Source organism: Mchenga conophoros, linkage group LG3 (genome assembly GCF_057382185.1).
Source record: "Mchenga conophoros isolate Kocher_MC1m ecotype Shallow Benthic linkage group LG3, M_conophoros_male_GT1.1, whole genome shotgun sequence".
NCBI lineage: Eukaryota > Metazoa > Chordata > Actinopteri > Cichliformes > Cichlidae > Mchenga > Mchenga conophoros.
This window is the reverse complement of record NC_140528.1, coordinates 62,305,677-62,328,904: the sequence shown is the minus strand read 5'-3', so window position 1 is coordinate 62,328,904 and position 23,228 is coordinate 62,305,677. Positions and strand designations below refer to the sequence as shown.

Genomic DNA, 23,228 nt, shown 5'->3' with positions numbered 1-23,228 from the left:
AGAATAGATTATTTTAGTATTAGGGATTTAGTTGTATTAACGATAGTAAAGCATTATATCCGTTATTCATTTAAGTAGGCCATAGGTCAAGCTGCTAAACACTCACACATAGAGCAGACACACAGAATTGGGAGAATAAGTCAGAGGTGTATGTGAGAAGCAGAGGCGACAGAAAGGAGAACACAGTGTGCGAAGAAATGGGCAGCAAGGACACGAGAAAGGGAGACAACAGATAGAGAGACATTAGCAGGCGCCTAGTTTTGAGAAGACAAAGGTTGTTGACCTGTTTGCGCTGTTGGGACTGCCCCAGCAGATTTTGATGATTGATGCTGAACTGTGAAAATCCCCATGTACATGTAATAAAATTAGATTATTTGTTCTGAGAAAAAACAGGAATGAAATATTACACTGTCTTATGATGCATTATAGTGCTGATTTATAAGAAATGCTGTTTGCAGAGAATCATAGCCTTATTTGTCTGATTAGAAAGAACAAAACATACTGCACAGGAAGCCAAGGTCATAACTTACACTTACTGAGAGAGAGAAAAAATGTAAATGCTTAGTTTAGAGGGAGGCTGAAGCTACAAGAGTGTGAGAAACGGTCAGACACTTCGAGATTTTGCCAGACACCCTCCTGTCCACATCTCCCGTCTGGCCGTTTGTAATGCTCAAAGTGTTGTATGGAATAAAGAGAATTGTATCGATTAAAGAGATTTCTATAGGCCTACAGGTGTGACATCACAAATATGGGTCATATGTGTGATGTCACATGCCGAGCTGCTGCTTTGTGAGTGGTTGTTCTGCCTCACAGATGGAACAAATGATCTTTAAAAGATGCCAAAGCGCAAGTGCAGCTTTTCAGACGAACTGCAAAAGAAATTTCCCTCGTACCATCGCGGTACTGTATACCAGTACCATTATACCATTTTTTTTAATTCCAGAGGTCTTTAAGTTATTTTTTGTTTTGCACTTCTTGCCTAAAAGCCTATATCACATTTTTTATTTCACCATTCATTGATCGCACAGAGAAGGCATCGTTTAAATATGTTAAAATTTTCTTTAAACAAACAGTATTAAGAAAATTCTTCATGACTGGGCGAAGTGTTATCATTTTTGGAAATCAAACTATGCTTACACTATTGTGATTGTACCGTAATACACCAAATATCCCTGTAATCCCCTCTCCCATATTTCTCATGTCAGACTCTGAACACAGCTTCCAAGTACAATCACTGGACTGTGTTTACAGCTGGTGGCCAATAGAGGGAGACATTAATCCATTTATAATTTATTGTATCTGTCATAGTCTCCCAGTCCTCCTGGTCAACCAACACGTTCTTTTTCCTTACGAGTGTAATGAACTCGATACTTTACTTTCTGTTTCTTTCCTGTACGCACTGCTGCAGTTTCATCTAAGAAGCAACCTGGCTGTCTTAAAGGTCATGAAAATTCATTCAGAATTAGCAACACTGATGATGGTAATTATTAAAAAGTATTGGTACTGGTATCAGTATCAGCGATATAGGCCTGGTATTTACTTGGTATTAGATTGATACCAAATCTTGCAGTATTGCACATGACTAATAAGTAGTGATATTAAATTCATTAAACTGATATTATTTCAGCACCATGGACAGCACACAAGGTTTTCACTGCATGAGCTGTGCTCTCTAACACGTGACTGTTTGTAGTGGTGGACAAATTTAGCTGCATGCACACATAGCTCTCTCTGTGATAGGTTAATAGTTTTAATTAAAAAATATATGTATATTGATTATTGGCTGAAAGTGATTAAAATTTTTAATATTGTGACACAGTGGGTCCGCACTCTGGAAGGGAGGGGAACATCCGAAGAGGCATACGCCTGCTGAATGGCCTCCACAACCCTGTGGGACAATCGAGACTTAGACAAGGGTCTGACCAGAATTCCATAGTGGAAGCTCACAAACGGCTGGTCTGTCTTCCTGAACGGCCGGATAAGTAAGAAGTTCTGTGCCAAAGCACAGAGATGGCACAGGGCAACCTGGCTCCCAGCTGCCTCCTTGTGCAGGTCCCCTGTGAGGAATATTCATAACTCCACTGACTTGGACAGGTGAAATTCAGATGGGGTCACACAGGCCGCACACCAGGAGGCAAACAGCCCCCAAAGAAAGCAGTAGGCAGTCCTGGTGGATGGCACACAAAACTCCTGCAGCATTCTCACTTTTAGATCAGGCCAGGCATGGAGCCTCTCACTCTCAGGGTACAGGCTGTCACCCTGAGCCCTACTGGGAAAAGATGGAACAGTGACCCCCTCACCTGGGACAGGAGGTCCCTCAGAACAGGGAGCTCCGGGGGTGTCCTGGTCATGACTGGCAGGATAACTGAAAACTAGCATGTGTGGCCAAAGAGGGGTCACCAGGATCAACTCCTCGGTCTGGACCTAGTGAAGGAATAACTGGAGGAGGGGTATGGAGGGAAGGCACAGAGAAGAGCCTGTGGTGAGGAGTGCACCAAGTTGTCTGCAGGGAGAAGAACAGATGGCAATGTGTCGATTCTCTGGGGGAAAAAAACTTCTGCCCCTCTGAAGCGACTCCAGATCTGGTGGACCTAGTGGGAGTAACCCTTGGCTCAGGCGATTAGAGGATCATCAGGGGGTCCTTTTGTCCCTCTGTGGGGGGATACTCCCACTAGGTTTATATCTGGGACTCTCCACCATTTGACCTTAGAACTGAAGAAGCTTCTCGGATGAGAGGTGAAACGTCTTCAAGCAACTTAAAGAAGTCCAGACGCTTTTCTCTGCAAGCTCCTTTGACTACGATGACCTGGATGACTGAGAACCTTCACAGACAACCTCAGTGAGGGTTTTACTTTAAGTTGGTCAAAGACTCACAATTAATGACGTGAGTCATCACATGAGCCAAGCTGTGAAAAAAGGTGTGGGTCATTATAGACCTATAAGTTTTTGGACTTAAAAAACACATTCATGAATCAAAGCTAATCAGTGTTCTGTGTTTGGCTTATTTAGTGATTCAAAAATACAAAAGAGTGGCAGTACAAATAAAAGTTTACAGTTTGACTGTCGTTTTAGGTTCAGTGCTGCCATCTTGGATTGTTAACTCACAGTATGTGTGTCTGCTCAGACTTTCCAAGCGGTAAATGTGAGTTTAGTTCCACTAAAAAAACAAAAAAACTTCTGGCTTATTCAGAAATTATCACCGGAGATTTTGGGTGAGAATGCTGTGAGAGGTTGCCTCACCCCATCATGTGATGTATTGAGGTCACTTGAAGAAAGATACTAGTGGGGGTTGATGTGCCTGGGAAGAGATCTCAAAACAGGATTGTAGTTGGCTGACAGCTGACGCCATAAGGCACCACCTCTGGTTAATGATGGTCATTCACAGTAGACATAGACGGCCTCTTTCACTCCTCTTTCAAACCATCATACTTGTCTGTTCAAAATGTGAACACTGGCACCTTCGTATGAGTGATATTTGATATGATATTGGAAGCAGATGAAACCAAATAAATATTTGGAGATCATTGTCTGTGCATAATCCTGGAGAGTGAGTGAGTGTGGTGGCCAGAAACTGAAAACAATACATTTTGGGAAGACAGCATTCATGTATGGCACAATAAATGTCTGTGGATCTACACAAACATTGACTGATAAGATGACTCGAGATAAAATATCGCAGCTTTATGATGTCCACACAGGACACTGCACAAATCACATAAAAGAATAAAAATAAATAATAATAAAACATGACTATGGCCTGGTAAATATGTCACCTGACCTGAAACAACAGAAGGTAAGAAGCAAACACAAGAAGCAAGCCTGCATGTTTGCAGTGGACAGGAAATGTGAACACGTCACACAACTGCTGTGGTCAAAGCTACAGGAGCTGTTTGAGGTTTGTATAAAAGGAAAGGAAGCACAGAGAGGCCACAGTCAGAAGAAACACTCTGGTCTTATCTGTATTAAATGCAGCTTCTCTTTTTATTATTGATGTAAAGTCAAAGTGTTTGAGATCAGCTGAGGATCAGAGTGCAGCAGGGCTGGATGTGAGGATGGGGCACTCTTTGCTCTGCATGACGGGGTTATTGTGTAAGTACATTTGTGACATTGTTTGAATGGCACTGATTAATGAAAGTGTTTCTCATGTGTGAGAATTAGAGTGTATCACTGGTTTGAAGTGTTTATGTGAGAGTTTGAACAAAGCATATTTGTGATGTTTATGAAAGTTACAGACAAATGTTGGCTGGTTCCTTGGTTCAGTTTAGTCTGGAGTATCGTGTTGGATACATCGCTGCTTGTTGCACTTGACTCATTGTTGTGTACAAGTTCATATATTAATAGTGTTTTATGCACAGAAATATTTTGATGAGCAGTAACTGTGTCATGTGAAAATTAATCTTTAAAAAACACTTTTGTTCATTTTGAGTTTGATTTTCTGTCAGTTTGATCCTGATGATGTTTAATCTTTACTTTAGTGCTCGGTTCTCTCTTCTACGTTAATGCTGAAGGTGAGAAATGTTTCTTTCATTTCTTCACATTTATATAATATGTATAATATTAATCTGATATTTTGTATTTCATGCACCATTTTAAATCACATCCTGTTTCTCTGTTTGTGCATCGTTTTATTTAAGATACTAAATGGGTTTATAAACAGTGAGTGAGTTAAATCCTGCAGGTCTGTGCAGTCACTCTGTGGTTTTACTCAGAATATTAATTAACTGCTTTAATTTGTTTCATAAAAACACATCTTATTATTGTCAAGTCCAAATGTCACCAGGATGCAGTAAATCTTTTGACTCTTAACAGCAGCAATAAAATCAGTTCAGCTTCAAAATGACTTTATGCTTCCATCAATCTCTAACTTGATGTGTTTATGTGAACAGTTCCCAATAAGCCCACCGTGATCCTCGAACCATCCTGGCCTCAGATATACAGCAGTGAGACAGTCACTGTCAGATGTGAAGGAAGTCAGTCGCTGTTTGTATGGAGAGATGGCACATTAATCAGACCATCAGCATCTGAATACATAATCAGCAGAGCTACTGAGGCTGACAGTGGAGGATACAGCTGCTGCACCATGAGTCTTTCAGTCTGCAGTGACATCATCACACTGACTGTATCATGTAAGTTGGACACATTTCATTGAGTCATATTGTTCTTTGTTTTAGTTTAGTAACAAAATCAGAGAAAATCGTAACAAACATTAAACACAGATGTGATGATCTCAGTTTCTTCAGTACTTGCACATGTGTAGTTTCCACCAGGTACGTGCAGGGGGGGGGCTAGAGGGGCTTGAGCACCCGCCCCTTTCCTGATGGGTGCCCAAAGTGCCCTTTTGTTGAGGCAACTTTTTTTTAAATAAAAATTCTTTTATTTTATTTTTTTTATGTGTGTGTGCGTGCGGAGTCTTGTCTGTGCCCCTCAACAATAATATTTAACTATTGATCACAGTTTTGCTAAATAAAAGGATCTGGCTTGCATCAGTCACATGATCACATTTAACCAATGATCGCCCTTGACGGCAGAACGCGCTGGTTACGAGCCGGGAACGAGCTCACAAAGAGCACGCGCATTTTTAGCGGTCCGGAGCTGTAGGAGAAACACAAGTTAACTCAGAGACACAGACTGATGCGACAAACCCAGTAAGTAGGTGTACAGCGTACACTGTAGTGTGTAGCACACAGGAGTATTAGCTTATTATGTACACGTTGGTAAGATGTCTTGTTGCAACTGACGAACTGAAACAAACGAGCGTGCTGTGTGTGCAACAGCGCGACAAACATTACCTGTCCTTTTATTAACTGCACAAGTAGTGCTGGTCATAGCTGCTGGCTACCTGTGTAAGGCTGTCATGGGTCTGTAGCTCTGTCACCGTTTTAGGGAACATATTTAGTTTTAAAGTATTTATAACATATTTAGTTCTAAAGTATTTAGAAACATATTTAGTTTTAAAGTAAGTTTCCGGGCTTTTCCTGCCTTTCTGGAGGGATTATATTTCACTAAAAAACGATCTAATATGCATGTCCACATAATAATTATTATAATTATAATATATTAAAAAACGCAAGCTGTATTTTAAAGAACATACATTAAGAAGCAGATTATATTAGATTTATATTTTAAATAAGACAAAATTTGGATTTTACAGCAGTAAAATTATTGTATCTCTACAGTTTAAAAATGTAATAAGCTTTGCCCTGCACAGAGTGGATAGTGAAACAAATGGAATCATCATAAATACATTATTTCATATTTATTACTTCCCCCTCCTCATTGCTTTATTATTGTAGCTCTAGTAATAAATAATAATGTAAGGATTCTGGATCAGCACCATGATGCCCATAGTATATACAGTATTCTGAAGAAGGTCTAAAATGTCACTGTGTGTGCGTGCATGTGTGTGTTTTATTTAGATGGATTTTTAAAAAAAAATATTACTCATGATATAACATTGTCCAGACATGCCTGGTAAGGACATGAGGAGGAAACAGTAGGAGCTGTGTGAGGCTATTAAAGGCAGGGCTATAACATTTTTCTGTCATCATTTTATTATAGATTAAGTGCAAGAGTTGTTAGGTGTGGATAATTAGATTATAGTTTATTGCAATAGCAAGTTGTGCCTTGTTCTCACATAGACAGCAAGTGGAGAGTGATATATGAAAAGATGGGATGGAAGGAAGAAGAGAAGCAAAGAGTGATTCACAGGCAGAGCCTAAATTATTTCTCAAAGTTTTTTGTGTCCTTATGGTTCCAAGCGCTGTCACCAATCTTTGCATTTTGTTATTATCTCATGATACTTGTTTAATCAGCTACCATCTCTCCTATGGACTTTTTAATGTCTACAGTCTCAGATCAACAATCCCCTGCCCTTCCCATATTAGATTCTTGATGAGTGTGTGTTGTTGTTATTCAGCCTGGTTCAATGTGCCCCTTTTTAACTTTGAGCACCCGCCCCTTTAAACCTCTCTGCGCGGCCCTGGTTTCCACCACTGCAGCTCAGAATTATACACAATTATTTTGTTTTTATAATTTATTTGAAGTTGTGGATCAAACATGATCAATAAATACAGAATGAGCAGAGCTGCTGTCTGACGATGGAAAATACAGATGCTGAAAAAAGAAAAGGCTGATCATCAACAGAGAAGAGTTCTGTTATCACATCACAGCCCTGGTTGGGGTCGGGGATAGCATACAGTATGAAAAACATCTGTGTAAATTATGACTGATAAATGCTGCTGACTGTGCACTGGTTATGCATCTTTATGCATATATATTTATGTGATCATGATCCTTAAAACAAACATTTAAATAAAAAACAGATTAACAAAAAATCTGATAATAAGAGCGACCACAATCAACTGGCCTCAGATCAGCTAACAGTGTATAGTTCACCTGTCTCTGCATTTAGGAGTACAGTTTGGTGACAGAGCATAAAAACAGTCTCACCTGATTCTTGATTCACTCTGATAAAGTTTTCATCATGTTATATACATCCAGTGTTAGCTCCTGGCTCTCTAGCTGGCTAACAGTTAGCTGAGATACCTGTGCTGTCCTCATGTGTGCTGCTGCCAGTTGTTGATTCTCATCAAATTTGCTTTGAAGACACTTTTTTTCTTGTACTGTTGGTTCCTGTTTGCATCAAGTGTGATGATCACACTGAGAAACCTGAGATCTATTATTGAACTCCATCCATCTTCTTAACCCATCATCCAGGGTTGTGACCTATTAAGCACTTACTGAATTAAAAAAATACATAAATTATAAATTAATAAAAATAAATTGGATTTTTTTAAATTACTATTGAGTTTTTATGTTGAAATCTTTATTTGTTATATAATAAAGTTTTTCCTGAAGCAACTGACAGTCTGTTTGTCTTTCCTGTAACATCAACAGCAAGTAAACCCAGAGCCACACTGACAGCACAACGTTCAGTCATACCAGCAGGGGGCAGTGTGACACTGAACTGCTCTGTGGAGGGCTCTGCTGGCTGGAAGTTTGACTGGTTCAGACGTGATTCAGAGTTTTCTGGAGATCAGAAAATAGGAGCTGGAACATCAGAGCACACGATCAGTATTTCAGAAGGAGGCATCTATTACTGCAGAGGAGGGAGAGGAGATCCAGTTTTCTCCACAGAGGACAGTGCTGCAGTTACAATTCAGAAACAAGGTGAATGTTTATGGGTTTTTTTCTGAAATGCAACAAATTCATGTTTAAATTAAAGTAAGACTTAATATATTTAAATGTATTTTTGCTCCCACATGATTTGTTTCTGTTTATTTGTTTGTTGAACAGTTTGGGCTGCTGTGAAACTACAGCACAGCTGGTCTCAGATATTCACTGGTGAGACAATCACTCTCAGATGTGAGATTCAGGGAGGTGAAGGAAAGGTGTGGAAATATGAATGGACAGCACCCAACACAAACAGCCCTCCAACATCCAGTGAATACAGGATCAGCAGAGTTTCAGTGTCCCACAGTGGCGACTACAGATGTCGGGGTAGCAGTGACTATCTCTTAACAGGATGGAGTGATGCCTTCAGACTGACAGTTTCATGTGAGTTGGACCATGATTCATGCTGACATTTCATGTTTTCATGTTTACATCTGTCTTAACAGGAAAACTCCAACAATGATCCAGCTGTCTGCAGGCAGCAGGATCATTGTCTCAGCAAGTGGACTAACAATTCCCAGGACTGGGACTACTGTGATCCAGTTCTCTACTCCCATGACTACATGAAGGATTACCAATTTCTGTTTATGTTTTTAGATTAATTACTCAGCGAATGTTTAAAGTTTGATCAGTACTGTGACAAGAGTATTCTTGGTAATGATTTAATGTTTTATTTTTTGTTTCTTCAACAGCAAGTAAACCCAGAGCCACACTGACAGCACAAAGTTCAGTCATACCAGCAGGGGGCAGTGTGACACTGAGCTGCTCTGTGGAGGGCTCTGCTGGCTGGAAGTTTGACTGGTTCAGACGTGATTCAGTCTCTTCTGAAGCTCAGCTCATGAGAGGAAATGAAGCAAACAGAGTTATTAGTGTCTCACAAGGAGGTCTGTACCACTGCAGAGGAGGGAGAGGAGATCCAGTTTACTACACAGAGGACAGCAGTGACGTCACAGTTACAGAAACTCGTGAGTTTAATTATTTTATTTCTACCAGACTAAGAGGTCATATAGCTGTGAGTTTGTTAACCCTTAGATGAGTTTTCTGTTCATTAAGATTACTTGGAGAGGTGGGAAAATAGAAACATTTATTTAACTTTGTTTTTGATTTAAGTCCAAAATTGTGAGATTAAGGACTCACCCTCACAGAGAATGTGCTCTCCAAAAAACATCAACAAAACGATTCAGACCTTTAAAAAATGTGTTTTAGCTACAAAAGTTCAAATTCCAAAGAAAAATGAGATCTTGCAGTGAAAAGTTTCAGATTTTGTTTTAATAACAAACAACAAAACAAATGTTTCTGTGTTACAGTGTTGATGTAAATACCAGCCGTACCTGCAGGTGTAAACATGAGACTGTGCTGTAACAATGTAAACACTGTATATGAGAGTTGTGTTGGATCTGATTGTTCAGTGTTCAGCATGGTGATGGCTGAGGGATCAAAGCTGTTCCTTAGTTTGTTAGTTCTTGTCTTTATGGCTCTGAAATGTCTGCCTGAAGGTAGACGTTCAAACAGTGCATGACCTGGGTGAGATGGATCCTGAAGGATTTTCTTCGTGTTCCTGAGACTGCGGGAGCTGTGCAGTTCTTCAAGTGAGGGCAAAGGATGGCCGACTATCCTCTGGGTGACCTGTATAACCCTGTGGAGCTATTTCCTCTGTGCTACTGTGCAGCTGTGCTATACAGTTCTTCATGTAGCACAGTATGCTATCAAAAACCAGCTACAGGTCAGGGTGTTTGAAAATATCTCAGTGCATCCTGATGAAGCCGTCCTGCCTCTGGCCTGGTTTTCACTGTCTTTTTGCTGTTTGTAGCTATTTTGCCAAGTGGGATTTGTGCCAGAATCAAAACAGTTATCTGTGGTCAGACTGGCCCGAGGTGTGGTTTAACCCTGTAGCCTGTTGGAGGTTTATTTTTTTCACTCACGTTACTCTCATGTTTTAAACAGCAGAATTTTTATGTTTCTATTTGTCTCTAACTGGATATTTTTCTGTGAACAGTTCCCAGTAAGCCCACTGTGACCCTGCAGCCATCCTGGACTCAGATATACAGCGGTGAGACAGTCACTGTCAGATGTGAGATTCAGGGAGGTGAAGGAGCTCAGTGGACGTATGAATGGAGAGCAGCCAAGTTAAACACACCTCCAACATCCAATGAATACAGAATCATCAGAGCTACTGAGTCTGACAGTGGAGGATACAGCTGCCGGGGCAGAAGGGACTATTTCTTCTCAGAGTGGAGTGATATCATCACACTGACTGTGTCATGTAAGATCTTTCATCCAGAGTATCTAAATAAGGAAAAAGCACTTCTTCTTTCTTACAGCTTTATAACTGTCTTTCATGTTGGTCAGTAAAATGTTTAGTTTTTATTCCAACAACAAAAACCTGAACAGCAGCTTTTTATTCACAGTGAAGAGAACAAAACATATGAGAGTAACTTCTCTGCTGTGCAGCTCTAATACATGAAAGATGAAATGCAGAACAAATGCTGAATCTGTCTCAGCTGCTCCACCACATCCACTAAGAAACATTAAATCCACTGATTGTTCCTCATGTGTGTTTTTAACTTAGAAATGCAGCAAATTAAATATGAAAGATTAGTGTTGTGTTTGTGTGATAGTTGTACAGTTTGTTGCAGCTTCACCATTAAAGTTATGTGATATTTATTATTTCCATATTTCCACCAAGTTATTTCAACTGGTTTGATTCAGTCATTGACTTTTGTTCTTTGTCTAAACTGAACTGCAGATAAACCAAAGGCCAAACTGAGAGCTGATAACACAGCTGTTCCAGTAGGGGGCAGTGTGACCCTGACCTGCTCTGTGAGCCCATCATCATCATCTGGATGGAAATACTACTGGTACAGAGATGAGAAATCCTCTGAAGCCCTGACCACACAAGATGCAGTTTTCCACTCAAATGGACAAATCAGTGTCTCACAGGAAGGACTCTACAGGTGCAGAGGAGGAAGAGGAAACCCAGTTTACTACACAGAGGACAGCCAGTCAGTCAGGATTGGGAAAACTGGTCAGTTTAACATGAAGTCAGATAAATTCCTGATTAAGGAGGAAGATGAAGAACAAAAGGCATTAACATTTTTGACATTCATGTGTTTTTATTGTACTTTCTTGAACAGTAACAGCCTCAAACAGGCCTGTTGTGACTCTGTATCCAAACTGGTCTGAGATATACAGAGGAGAGACAATCACTGTCAGATGTGAGATCCATGGAGGAGACACTGAGTGGGATTATGAGTGGGAAACAAACAGCAGGATAAAAGCTCCAAATCAAAATGAATACAGGATTAGATCTGCTTCATCATCCAACAGTGGAAACTATCGCTGTAAGGGCAGAATGAAAAGTTCACAGCATGAAACAACAGAGTGGAGTGATTCAGTCACACTGACAGTTTCTGACAGTAAGTAGAGTCATAGTTCATTTAACCTGGAAATAGAAACAGTTTTTAAAAATGTGTTTTTATTAGTACATGTTGAGATATTTGACATGTTTAGATAGTCTCACTCTTAAAGTTCATCATAAATATTTGTGAGTCAACATTTTAGTGACATTGAATTCAGAGTTAAGAGACGAAAGATTGAGAGAAAATCTTTGTTGAACAGATGAACCCCGTCCTGTCCTCACTGTGTCTCCATCATGGCTGAGTCCTGGAGCCTCAGTAACTCTGAACTGTGAGGTTGAACATCCGTCTGCAGGATGGAGCTTCTACTGGTATAAAGCTGTTCCTGATCTATCAGAGAAATCCTCCAGTTATGAGCTGCTACCTGATGGCAGTGGGACTGCACAGGACTCCTACATCATTCATGGACAGACACACACAGCAGGATATGTGTGCAGAGCTGGAAGAGGAGACCCAGAGTATCACACTGATCACAGTCAACCAAAGTTTGTCTGGTCTGCAGGTCAGTTTGATTCTGTTTATCTTTTTTCAAGTAATGCAACAGCAAAAAAATGTAAATTGATGGGGGTTTTTTTTTGGGGGGGGGGGTAGCATTGAAGGTGAAAATTATACGAACACTGCGTCTTTTAGCACTGACCTTTAAACATTAAAGTAAAAGAATATTTCCACTGTGATATGTTGATCCTAACATCTGTGAGCTTTGTCTCTTCACTGCATGTTGTTTCCAGATGTTCATTCAGCAGCGTCTCTCACAGTGAGTCCTGACAGAGTGCAACACTTCACCTTTGACTCTGTCTCACTGACCTGTGAGGGAAACTTCACTGAGTGGAGAGTGAGGAAGTTCTCTGAGGACGGCCGACTGTACTCTGACTGTAGGAGAATGACTGGATCCACATGTGACATCAACACATCAAAGTCAGATACTGCAGTGTACTGGTGTGAGTCTGGATCAGGAGAGTTCAGCAGTGCAGTCAACATCACTGTACAGAGTATGTTATTATACATTTACTACTTGGATTTGGATGATTTAAACGTCACATGAACATTTGTTCCAGCTTTGCTGTATGTGAAGTCATTTCATGTGGGAAAAATAAAACACATACAGCAGTTTTTAAATACACAAGATCAGATCTTCATGATGAACATTTGTACAATCTGTTCTTATTATTGTTTGTCAGCTTTTTCTAAAAGTGTGCACCAGCTGATGTGACTGAAACAATTGTGTGTGATTGTGTCACAGATGATGGTAATGGTCCTATCCTGGTGAGTCATGTTCATCCTGTGACTGAGGGAGCTTCTGTTAGTCTGAGCTGCAGTTTGAGAACACAAAAAATACTTTCCAATGTGTTTTTCTATCACAATGACAAACTTATTCAAAATGATCCCCGAGGGGAGCTGAAGATCTCTGCAGTGTCAAAGTCTGATGAAGGTTTCTACAAGTGTCAGTACTCAGGAAGAGAGTCAGCACAGAGCTGGATGTCAGTTAAAGGTGAGCAGGATCAAAACATCTGATGGAGTTTTCTAAACCAATGACTGAGAAGGAACATTAGATTGTCTGATTTAAGTCTCAAAGTCACTTGGCTCTATTTTATAAATGCATTTGTTTATAAGATTATAATTTATTAATAATTAATTTCTGTTTTGTGTCACAGTAACTGTGTCAGGAGCTGACAGCTCTTCATCTCCTGTGTGGTTGATTGTTGGACTGGTTTGTGGAGTCTCTCTCATTATTATTCTCCTGCTCTTGTTGTATCGCTGCAGACAGTCCAAGTGTAAGAGCCTCTTTTCTGTTTTTATTATTATTCATATTACATTAGGAATCTTTCAGGGTTACTAAACTAAATGATGACTTTATTGTAGAAATTAAACTCAGTACAAATCCAAATTTAAATAAAAGTTGGAAACCACATTTCTACAATTCTTAGGAAAACAAACTATGAGGAAAGATGTGACAAAGCAAAGGAAAACTGAGGCAGTTTATAAAACACATGATAATGAGATGATGAGTAACAGGTGTGAACTAACTAACTAAAGCCTCTTTTCCATTAGTAATTACTCAGATCGACTGGTTTTCCATCACGCTCAAGTACCACCTAATGTGCGTGGTCATCGTCATAGTGACGTGGTCGAGCACCCCATGACTTAATTAGTATTTGTCACAAATGATTCAACAAAGGTGAACATCACGGCGATGATATACCTGCTGCTCGGTCTGTGGCTTTCTATAGACTCGGGGCCACGGTGTTGCTTGTGTAGCCATTTCTGGGTTGCCGGGTTTCAAAAATGGCTTTTTTTTTTTATCAACAAGACGCTCTCGTAACTCATCAAGTGATGCCACTGACCAGTCAATCGGCATGTACGCTATTGATGTAACATTTTGGGATCACCTCGGATCACTTGGAACTCCGGCTGAGTAAATACTAAAATAGTACTACTGGATCTGATGGAAAACCCTGAAAACTGTGTTTTAGTTACTAATGGAAAACATGTTAACAGAATGACACAAGATACAGGGGAAAATAAAACAGGAAATGACTGACACTGAGACCTCGAGTAAGTGGTCAGCACTTAAACCGATCTTTATTATCATTATTAATATTGACTCTTCATTCATCTCCATTGACAGGAACATTTCTTAGGTTCAGTTTCATCCAAATAACCAACTGACTACATGCACAAAAGATCAGAAACAAACAGGATTTTACAACCTGATTGTATCTTTAACTCGACTGAAAGAATTCACAAATGTTGTTGTTTCATATCAGAACAACACAAACAGTAACACCATGATGGGTTCATGCTCTGAAAATATCTGATAGTCCTGTTGTTGATTTAAACACAACTAATGAAACTCTGTAAAAGGTTTTTCTGTTTTTTCATTTATCTTTGAAAAATCTGTCATGTTGTTTTTCATGTGTGAGCCACTGAAACACTGGTGCAGGACATCATGTGAAAAGCACAGAGCAGCTAGAGATGAAACAGCCTTTTAATTTAAGGAAACTGGCACCATGTCATTGGTTTACAATTGTGTAACTAAAATATGAACATTTCAGGTGCAGATAAACCCCCAGATGTCATTTACTCTAATATTGAACTGGAAAACTTTGGAAATAAGTGTGAGTACACAAAACATATAGAATGTAGAAGAAAAGCCTGGAAAGTTTTTGAAATGTTTAAAAATGTATTAATTAAATTTCTTTGTGAATTCGATCATCTTCACAGGGAAGCATCATAAACCAGAGCAGAGTGCTGTTTATGCTAATGTGAAGACAGGAGCTGCAGGTACAGTCACAACAGTCTCATTCAGTGTTTGTACTTGAACGTGTCATCACATCATTATTTTGCAGGTAATTATAGGTCAACATGGAGTTTAGTTATTCACTTACTAATCAGTGTTTCAGCTTTACTGAATCACAGCATCCACAGATTCTGACCCAGACCTCAATCACAAAACACACACATGCAAAGCTGAAGTGTCACAGGCAACAAATGATTTTTACTTAGATTTCTTTCCCTGTAGTTGTAAAAAGTTTAAAGTTCATATGTATCCAACATGTTTGTATCATATCTGTGCTGAACAAATGTGTCCTGAGCTCTGACGTCTCTTTTAGAGGACAGGCTGATGTATGCTGAGGTCAAACAGCCCAAAAAAGAAAAAGCCAAGAAAAACAAAGGTGAGCAAAGTCTGCCATCATCTCCACTGAATATTGTTCAACATGTTTATCTGCTCTTACAATGTAAATCTGTTTATATTAATATTTGTATTTAGGTCTTCATGCGTACTAATTACTTGGTTAATAAAATCTAGTTCTATCTTTGCATTATTGCAGACATCCAGTTTCCTCCTGGTTAATGACATTATTGTTTTCAATGATCTTCTCGTCATTCACAGGAAAATCAAGTCCTGCAGCTGATGCAGCAGTTTATTCTGAAGTCACATCAGGAAGCTCTCTCAGTAATTCTGCTGCCATGCAGGCTAATTTATTCTTCACATTATTAAATGTCTTCAGCTCATAATATCTTTACATGTTGGAAATCACTTTGTCTTTTTGTGCTTGTCTTACAGGTCAGTGAGGAGAGCTGTAGCAGCAAAGCCAAGAAGAAGCTTTTTATGAAGCCACTCTTGCTCCTCTGCTGCCCAAATATTTGAAATGACTTCAGCTGTTTTAAAATTATTGATCTGAACAGAAACATGAACATAAAACATTTGTTCCAGATTTCTGCATCTGATTTTATTCTGTTAGGATTTCAAACTGCAAACTTCTCACTCTGGTTAATCAGCCTTTTCTTAGATCAGCCAGCAGGAGGAGTTTCAGCCACAGGGGTTATAAAATGTTTATTCATTCCTTTTGTGTCCTAACTGAGGAATTTTGCTGTGGAAAGTTTCCAACAGGACTGATGTGACGCTGCAGCACAGCTGGTCTCAGATATTCACTGGTGAGACAATCACTCTCAGATGTGAGATTCAGGGAGGTGAAGGAAAGGTGTGGAAATATGAATGGACAGCACCCAACACAAACAGCCCTCCAACATCCAGTGAATACAGGATCAGCAGAGTTTCAGTGTCCCACAGTGGAGACTACAGATGTCGGGGTAGCAGTGACTATCTCTTAACAGGATGGAGTGATGCCTTCAGATTGACAGTTTCATGTAAGCTGGTCTATGAATCAAACTGAAGTTTCCTGTTTTAAGACATCAAAAAACAATTCAGACCCTCCAAGAGACTCACTGTGCAAACAGACTCACAACTGAGTGCACTGTGACTCTACAATGATTTATTTAAAAGGGAATGTAAAGAGAGGAAACTTTTAAGAAAAAAAATAATAAATCAGGTGCGTCTGTTGTGTAGTTTTGAGCTAAGACAGATTGCCTGTGTGAGATTATAACCTTGTGTTTGGTGCCAGTCAGAGTCAGATTCACACTGAGAGCAGAAAGCACAATCACAGCAGTGATACCAGCAGTTCTTCAGTCTGTTTGTCTTTCAGTGCAATTACATTAAAACCACCAGGACACAGTTTATGAAATTTGGGGGATCAAAGCCAAAGAAAGAAGCCATTTGATTTCACTGTGTGTAGCCGGTCTGGCCTCACACTGTTGCTGCAAACTGTGTTGTGTCAACGAGGAGATGAGTCAACTGTTGCTTTGCCTGCTGAGTTTATTCTCCAACACTGTTTAAATAAAAATCAATTCAGTTCAGCAACTTTATGTGATTGGGCTTCTACATGCACAGCTTTAAAAGAAACAGTGTCTTTGAATACAGCAACCAAGATTTGAACCATTTTAGCACTTTTACTGTGCTTAACCTCTGTAACAGGATCATTCGCATAATCTCATCTCTCCTCAGCAGGGCCTCCTTCAAAACTACAGGAAGTGTAGTCAAAGGTTATAAAAGGTTATAAAACTTTGACTACATTTCTCGCAAAAGTCCGTCTTAATTTTTTTTCCTCCCATGTCCCCTGCGGGGCTCCGTACAATACCGTTGTTGGAACTCTTTGTCCCTCCTTCAAGGCCACCTGGGTCCACTGGAGACTGCTGAGCTTAACCGGGCATAGTGACACTTTCTCTCAGCTGAACATGAGATACACACACATGCACACACACACACATGCACACACACACACGCACCCATGCACACATATGCACACACACACACACACGCACACAGTTTTTTTTCTTGTTCTCTGGCTCTTTACGAAGGTGGTCGCACTCTCTCCCTCTCTCGACTTGCCCATTGTGTTGTACATTTCAGTGTTTTTCCATAATGCTGTCCATTTCACTGCAGGGCAACTTGCATGTGACAAATAAAGGCTTTCTTGATTCTTGATTCTTGACATATGCGTGTAACTGACACAGACACACACAAACTGCTCTCCTAGTGGAACGCAGTCTGAGTCGAGTCCTTTTTTTCTCCTCCTGTCCCCGATGTTGTGTATTTTCATTGCCTTTCTTAAATGCTACCTATTCTGACCTGTAATGTGATGTTTGTATAATATATGTAAGGTGGGAAGGGTCCATTTTCACTGCAGGCAACTGGAAGTGACAAATATGGGCTTCATTCATTTGTTCATAAACACGGAGTCACCAGACCATGACAAATTACTTTTTAAATACTGCAAAGAAAATATAAAAGTTTTACAGTGTTGATAAAAACGAGTTTAAAGTTTATTTTATCTTGTCATCAAGATTTGGTCATGTTCACCATTTCCATCTAGTTTTTTAAATTATTTAGATTCAGTCATTTATTTGTTTGTTCTTTTTCTAAACTGAATTGCAGATAAACCAAAGGCCAAACTGAGAGCTGATAACACAGCTGTTCCAGTAGGGGGCAGTGTGACCCTGACCTGCTCTGTGAGCCCATCATCATCATCTGGATGGAAATATTACTGGTACTGTACTGTTGCACCCAATGTGACCCAGTGTCCTATATTGAGATTCACAGCCAGCTAAACTCTCTCTTGCATCACTTCCTCCAAGGAACAGGCACGTGTTGTATTTGGACAGGATTTAATGCAAAAAAGTGTGAAACTGAAATGATACAGAATACAGAAATGTCACATAAACATTAGCTTGGGTTGAACTTAAGTGGACATATAAAACACATCAAAAGTTTCCAAATCACTTCAATAATGTCATATACCCTCTCTTAAAGGTAAACACAATTAAGAAACTTACTCATATTGCCACTCAAAGGGATTTAACGGAGTGGATGGCTTTGGATCGGAGGAAAACACACCATGTCTTGCTTCACTCATGAGCAAACACTTCCTATCACACTTCTTTTAGTGACTAATTGGCTCAACATAGCAAACTGTGCAAACCTGCGCCCCCTATAGGCCTGGAGAAATAACATACAAACAGTTCCAGTACAGGTACAGAGATGATACCACAGTGGATGTTGTCTCCCCATCAAATGGACAAATCAATGTCTCACAGGAAGGACTCTACATGTGCAGAGGAGGAAGAGGAAACCCAGTTTACTACACAGAGGACAGCCAAGAAGTTCAGATTAACACAACTGGTTAGTTTAGATTCAGCAATGTTGAATAGATTGATGATTGAGGGTTACTATGAAGGTCAAACAGCATTATATCTCATGGTAACCTCTTTGGCATTGTAATAATGTTCATATTGGAAATGGTTGAACATAAATAGTCATGTAAAATGTGGAGTCTAGAGAATCAGTGTCAGGAATGTGATCCAAGGAGAGGAGACTAGGTGGGATTATGAATGTGAAACAATCATTTTCAGCAAATCTCCAAATCAACATAAATTCACAATTAGTTCTGTAACAATTCTACAAGTAAGACTGCAAGTAGTGCAGAACAGGAGTCACAACATGAAACCACAGAGCAGAGTCATGCTGACAGTTTCTGACAGGAAACAGAAAATCTCAATGTAAACATCAGTTTTTGTTTCGTTATATTAAGATTTCAGATCCAAAATCTGACATTTTCTAGTTTCAGGTTTTGGATGTGAAAGAAGTTCATTTATCGTTCCGTTCATCGTCGGACTTGTTAGTGGAATTATTGCCGTGCTGCTGCTGATGTGTTGCTATAAACAGATAAAGGGTGAGAGACTTTCTGTTTGACTTTTTAAAGGAAAAATAATTTATTTTGATGCTGTGACACTTTTAAACAAACTGATGTAATAATCTTTGTGCTTTTTACAGAACCCTGTTGTAACAGGTTGGTGCAGCAGTTTATTTTCATTTATATAACTTCAAATGAAGCTAACTTTGAATTATTCCTCATTAAATTTTCATTATTTGTTTCAGTCTCACTCAGTCTCAGAGCACCAATCAAAGCTCTGCTTCACAACAAACATCCAACCAGAATGAATCTCAGGTTTACTCCTCTCTTCTTCATGGTGAGACCAGAAATTATTACTTTTTTCTTTCTCTTTAGAAAAAAAAACATCCCTTATTAAACAAAAACAAAAATAAATATTTTTTTTTCTTTCTTATTTTCAATGACTTGTAGGTGATCTTTCAGTCTATGAATCAATCAGAGGCTCTGGAAACACTGGAAGTGGTACAAACAGTATAAACTTTGATAATAGCAGAGCTGTAAGAAATGTAAATATTTATTCTGACTGATCAAACTTCATTATTTCAGCAGATGAATACAACAACGTCACATCTGGATTTCAGCTTGAAGGTCTTGATAAGAGGAGTGAGTACAAGAAACATGAAATGTAATAATTGGTCGAATGTTTTTGTAACTTGTGTAATTTTAGAGGAAGACAGTCTCCATGTTATTAACTACAATAATCCATCATCACAACAGGCAGACATGATGGCACAGAGGAGAGCTCTGACTACAATAATGTGAATCCTGAATCAGCCTCATGTACAAATGTGAACTCTACACACACTGAATCATTAGTAATCAGATTACATGTGCAGTAAAATGTGTGACATCATTGTTAAAGTTTCAAAGTTTTGTGGAGCTGATGAGCAGAATCACGACTGGTTTTAGTTATGTTGTGTTTCTGTTGTGGTGTCTGAATAAAATAGCGAGCCTCTTAAATTTGCAGTTCTGTGTGATTAAAGAATGAAAGTGTAAATTAAAGGTCAGAAAGCATCATCACATCTCTGGCACCATTTTGCAACAAATGCATGTTCAAATACATTTTTACCTGTATTTAACTTTTAACCCAAATACCTATGTATTCTGATTGTTTTAACCACCATACCAGTGCTTGGTCTTAAACCAGTTTAGCTTAGTAGCTCACAAATACATGAAAGAGGCATGTGTATGCTGGCAGGGCAGGCTTAGCTTTAGCTTTAACATTCTCAAAATCACTTTTTAGAACCAGTAAACAGTCATTCTTCACTGCCAACAGCATATTAACATTCATATTCACAATATCAGGATACAACAGGGAGCTTATTCAGCTAAACGTCCTGAAACAAGTGCAAAATAAAACCAAAATGGCGCCCGCGGCTGGCTAGGCTTCGACATTTTTCCAGTCCTTCTACTTCATAAAACGTAACAAATAACAGGGTTTACCCACTGATTTATACCCCCACATTTAGCTGTGTTTCTTATCAATATTTTACAATGTTTTAATATAGTTTTACCGCAAAACAGGGAAATGATGAGACAGAGGCTGTATCCCAATTCAGGGTCTGCAGCCTCAAAAGCTGCATTTTAAGGCTAATTACGTCACAGCGACGCAACAAAGGCTGTCCCAATTCAAAAGCTGCTCGAAATGCAGCCCTCAAATGCGTCCTTCATTTCCCTGAATTTTAAGGATGTGGCTGTCACTACCCGATCCGTACCAGAAACCCGATTGGTACCCGGCATGCGCGAAAGGTGTCTACTTCCGGTCGAAGCGTTTTACGATAGTTACAGGTCAGAGTATCTGTTAAGATGTTAAGAATAATAAGTATCTCTTAAAATGTTTGCAATAATCAATCATTTCAATATAATGTAGACAAAAATGAAAAATAAAAAGATAGTTATGGATCAGGACTCACCGATCCTTACTGCGCATGTGCAAAGTACTCCCCAGTGTACGAGGATACTGCCACCTGCTGACCGAGTGAATGAACCCTATTGTAAACAGAATTAGCGTCATTACAAATGTGTGTTAAATTTGATTTAGTGATAGTCGAGTGTGTTTAATGCCTGTCTGTGTGGAGAGGATTGATTGGAATAGTGATGATGATGTCTGCTATCACTGTCAATTGTCAGTAAACACTTCATCTGGCTGATGAATCTTCACGTGACATGTTACAAAGTCTGTATTACTAACTCTGTAATTAGGCGCCATTCTTCTTATTTTACGGCGCTGTTGTTCAATCAGGGAACGCCCTCTGTTGAGGAGAAAAGCATAAATTTGTTTATATACGAATTATCCATTGTTTAACCCTTTAAAGCTGGTCGGAGCGGACACGCTCCATTTTGCATAACTATTTTTAAATCCCGGTAGCACTGCAACCACATAAGCTAGCGCAATAATTTTTTTTGCATATGAAACCGGAGGAGTTGTACTTACATCTGATGCCATCAGCTTCCTTCCACATAAAGCTTTGCAAAAACTGCATAAAAAGCACTTGCAGGAACAAAAACATAATATTCCAGAAACACGCTTTGCCGATCCAATCAGCTGTTCGTAACACTTCCTACGTCGATCAGCGTGAACTATCACATGACCGCATGACCTGCCCGAAACCGGAAGTGACGTCATTTTGCGGAAATGTAGTTTTTTACCATCGTGGCCTTATGAGCCTATACTTGTGTTTTTAAAAGTTATGTTTGACTTTATGACTTTCTGCGTCGTTTCTGGGATGCTTAGGACTCATATTGCACTGCTGGAAATATTTTATTTTGATGCATATGCTGTTATTTTGAAAATTTGCACTATAATATATTTTTTCGTTTTTCCTGCAGTATATGAAAATTGGTGTATCTCAAAAATAAAACTATGAAGACACTTAAAATAATTTTCCTTTGGTGGGAAACTAGTTTGTGCAACTTTTTTGTATTTACAGTTTTGAGGGATAAGCCTCTTAAATTTCGTTAAAAAATCAAAAACGATTTTCAATTATTTTGTAGTTTATTGCACTTTTTTGCAATTTATGTAATTACTATGCACTTAATGCAGACATATTATTAAAATTTGGGCTATAATGCTTGTATTGATGTATAGCAACTTGAAATGCTCCAAAAAATGGCTCTACAACATAAAAATATGCTATAAGCCCTGGCGGACGTGGTTCTATGGTAGGTCTTAAAGGGTTAAAAATTAAGTAAATTAAGTGTTTAAGTTCATCTCTGAATGTTTGTAAAGCATTCCTATGTTAAGCTTAACAACCGATATGTGGAGCGCCGACGTCTGTTCGTTTTCATGGCCTGACTCTGCATTGTCAAGTCTGACTGTACAATGGATAGACTCAAGTTTTACTTTGCAAAACGCAGTGTTGCAGGCTAAACAATTTTTTTGTGGTTCAAAAACACTATGAAAATTACTTTTTTCATACTTACCACTGGATGTCTATTTATGTTGAGCTGTAAGTATAAAAGCGTCCATTCTACAAGTTCTTGTTTTTTGTTTGTTTGTTTTTAAGTTGTTGAATGCAAACATTATTTTGTGCTGATATTACACATTTTTCAGAGCCAAAGAGTTTTTGGAATCTGCATAAAATTGCATTTTAAATTACTTTTTGAATATTACTTAAATACTTACATTTAAAGTTCTGCTAATAGTTTAAATAAAAAGATCCGTATTGCTGAACTGTGGAATATTTTTGGTGCAGAGTATGTTTTGCATACAGGTATAAAAGAATAGCTTTAGTGTTTTCTTTTTTAAAACTTGACTTTTATTGATTATAAAATACACTATATCGGATTCATATCAGTATCAGCAGATGTCCAATTTTATGATATCAGTTTTAGACATTTCTACTCAAAATCAACAACCTTCGTTTTTGACATGAAGAACTTTGGAGCTGTTGGACACCAGAGCAGACTGTTTTTGACCTCTGTTTGTGTCACTTGGAGAAATAAAGAATACAGTAGACTTTTTGATTAATGTAAAAAAAAAAAAAATTAAACAATGAAACATAAATACAGTAAATCCAGATCTACTAAAAATACAGTTTTGAGAAACAATATCAAGCATTAAAAGATCAAA

At 38.9% G+C, this 23,228-nt stretch overlaps 1 protein-coding gene and 1 long non-coding RNA gene across 2 annotated transcripts; one reads left to right on the top strand and one right to left on the bottom strand.

Annotated features, from left to right (window-relative positions):
- The first annotated feature begins 2,223 nt into the window (after positions 1-2,223).
- LOC146579916 (Fc receptor-like protein 5) lies at positions 2,224-15,662 on the top strand. The gene is made up of 17 exons (XM_085268033.1): positions 2,224-2,356; positions 4,887-4,940; positions 7,897-8,175; positions 8,296-8,556; positions 8,865-9,137; positions 10,169-10,433; positions 10,914-11,197; positions 11,313-11,588; positions 11,791-12,090; positions 12,317-12,577; positions 12,829-13,077; positions 13,253-13,360; positions 14,642-14,704; positions 14,811-14,870; positions 15,200-15,262; positions 15,481-15,543; positions 15,655-15,662. The coding sequence occupies exons 1-17, from the start codon at positions 2,224-2,226 to the stop codon at positions 15,660-15,662; spliced, it is 3,000 nt and encodes a 999-aa protein (XP_085124159.1).
- A 2,419-nt stretch (positions 15,663-18,081) lies between these two features.
- On the bottom strand, positions 18,082-18,403 carry LOC146579915 (uncharacterized). Its single transcript, XR_014890884.1, has 2 exons — positions 18,261-18,403; positions 18,082-18,113 (listed from the first exon to the last, which is right to left on the bottom strand). It is a non-coding gene; the product is annotated as an uncharacterized LOC146579915 (long non-coding RNA).
- Between the last annotated feature and the right edge of the window lie 4,825 nt (positions 18,404-23,228).

Bases quoted from the DNA above. Each gene is read 5' to 3' on its own strand.
- LOC146579916 (XM_085268033.1), top strand. From the start codon at position 2,224: ATGGAGCCTCTCACTCTCAGGGTACAGGCTGTCACCCTGAGCCCTACT. The intron at 4,941-7,896 runs GTGAGACAGTCA...TAACATCAACAG, and splicing joins CTGGCCTCAGATATACAGCA to CAAGTAAACCCAGAGCCACA. The intron at 11,198-11,312 runs GTCAGTTTAACA...GAACAGTAACAG, and splicing joins AGTCAGGATTGGGAAAACTG to CCTCAAACAGGCCTGTTGTG.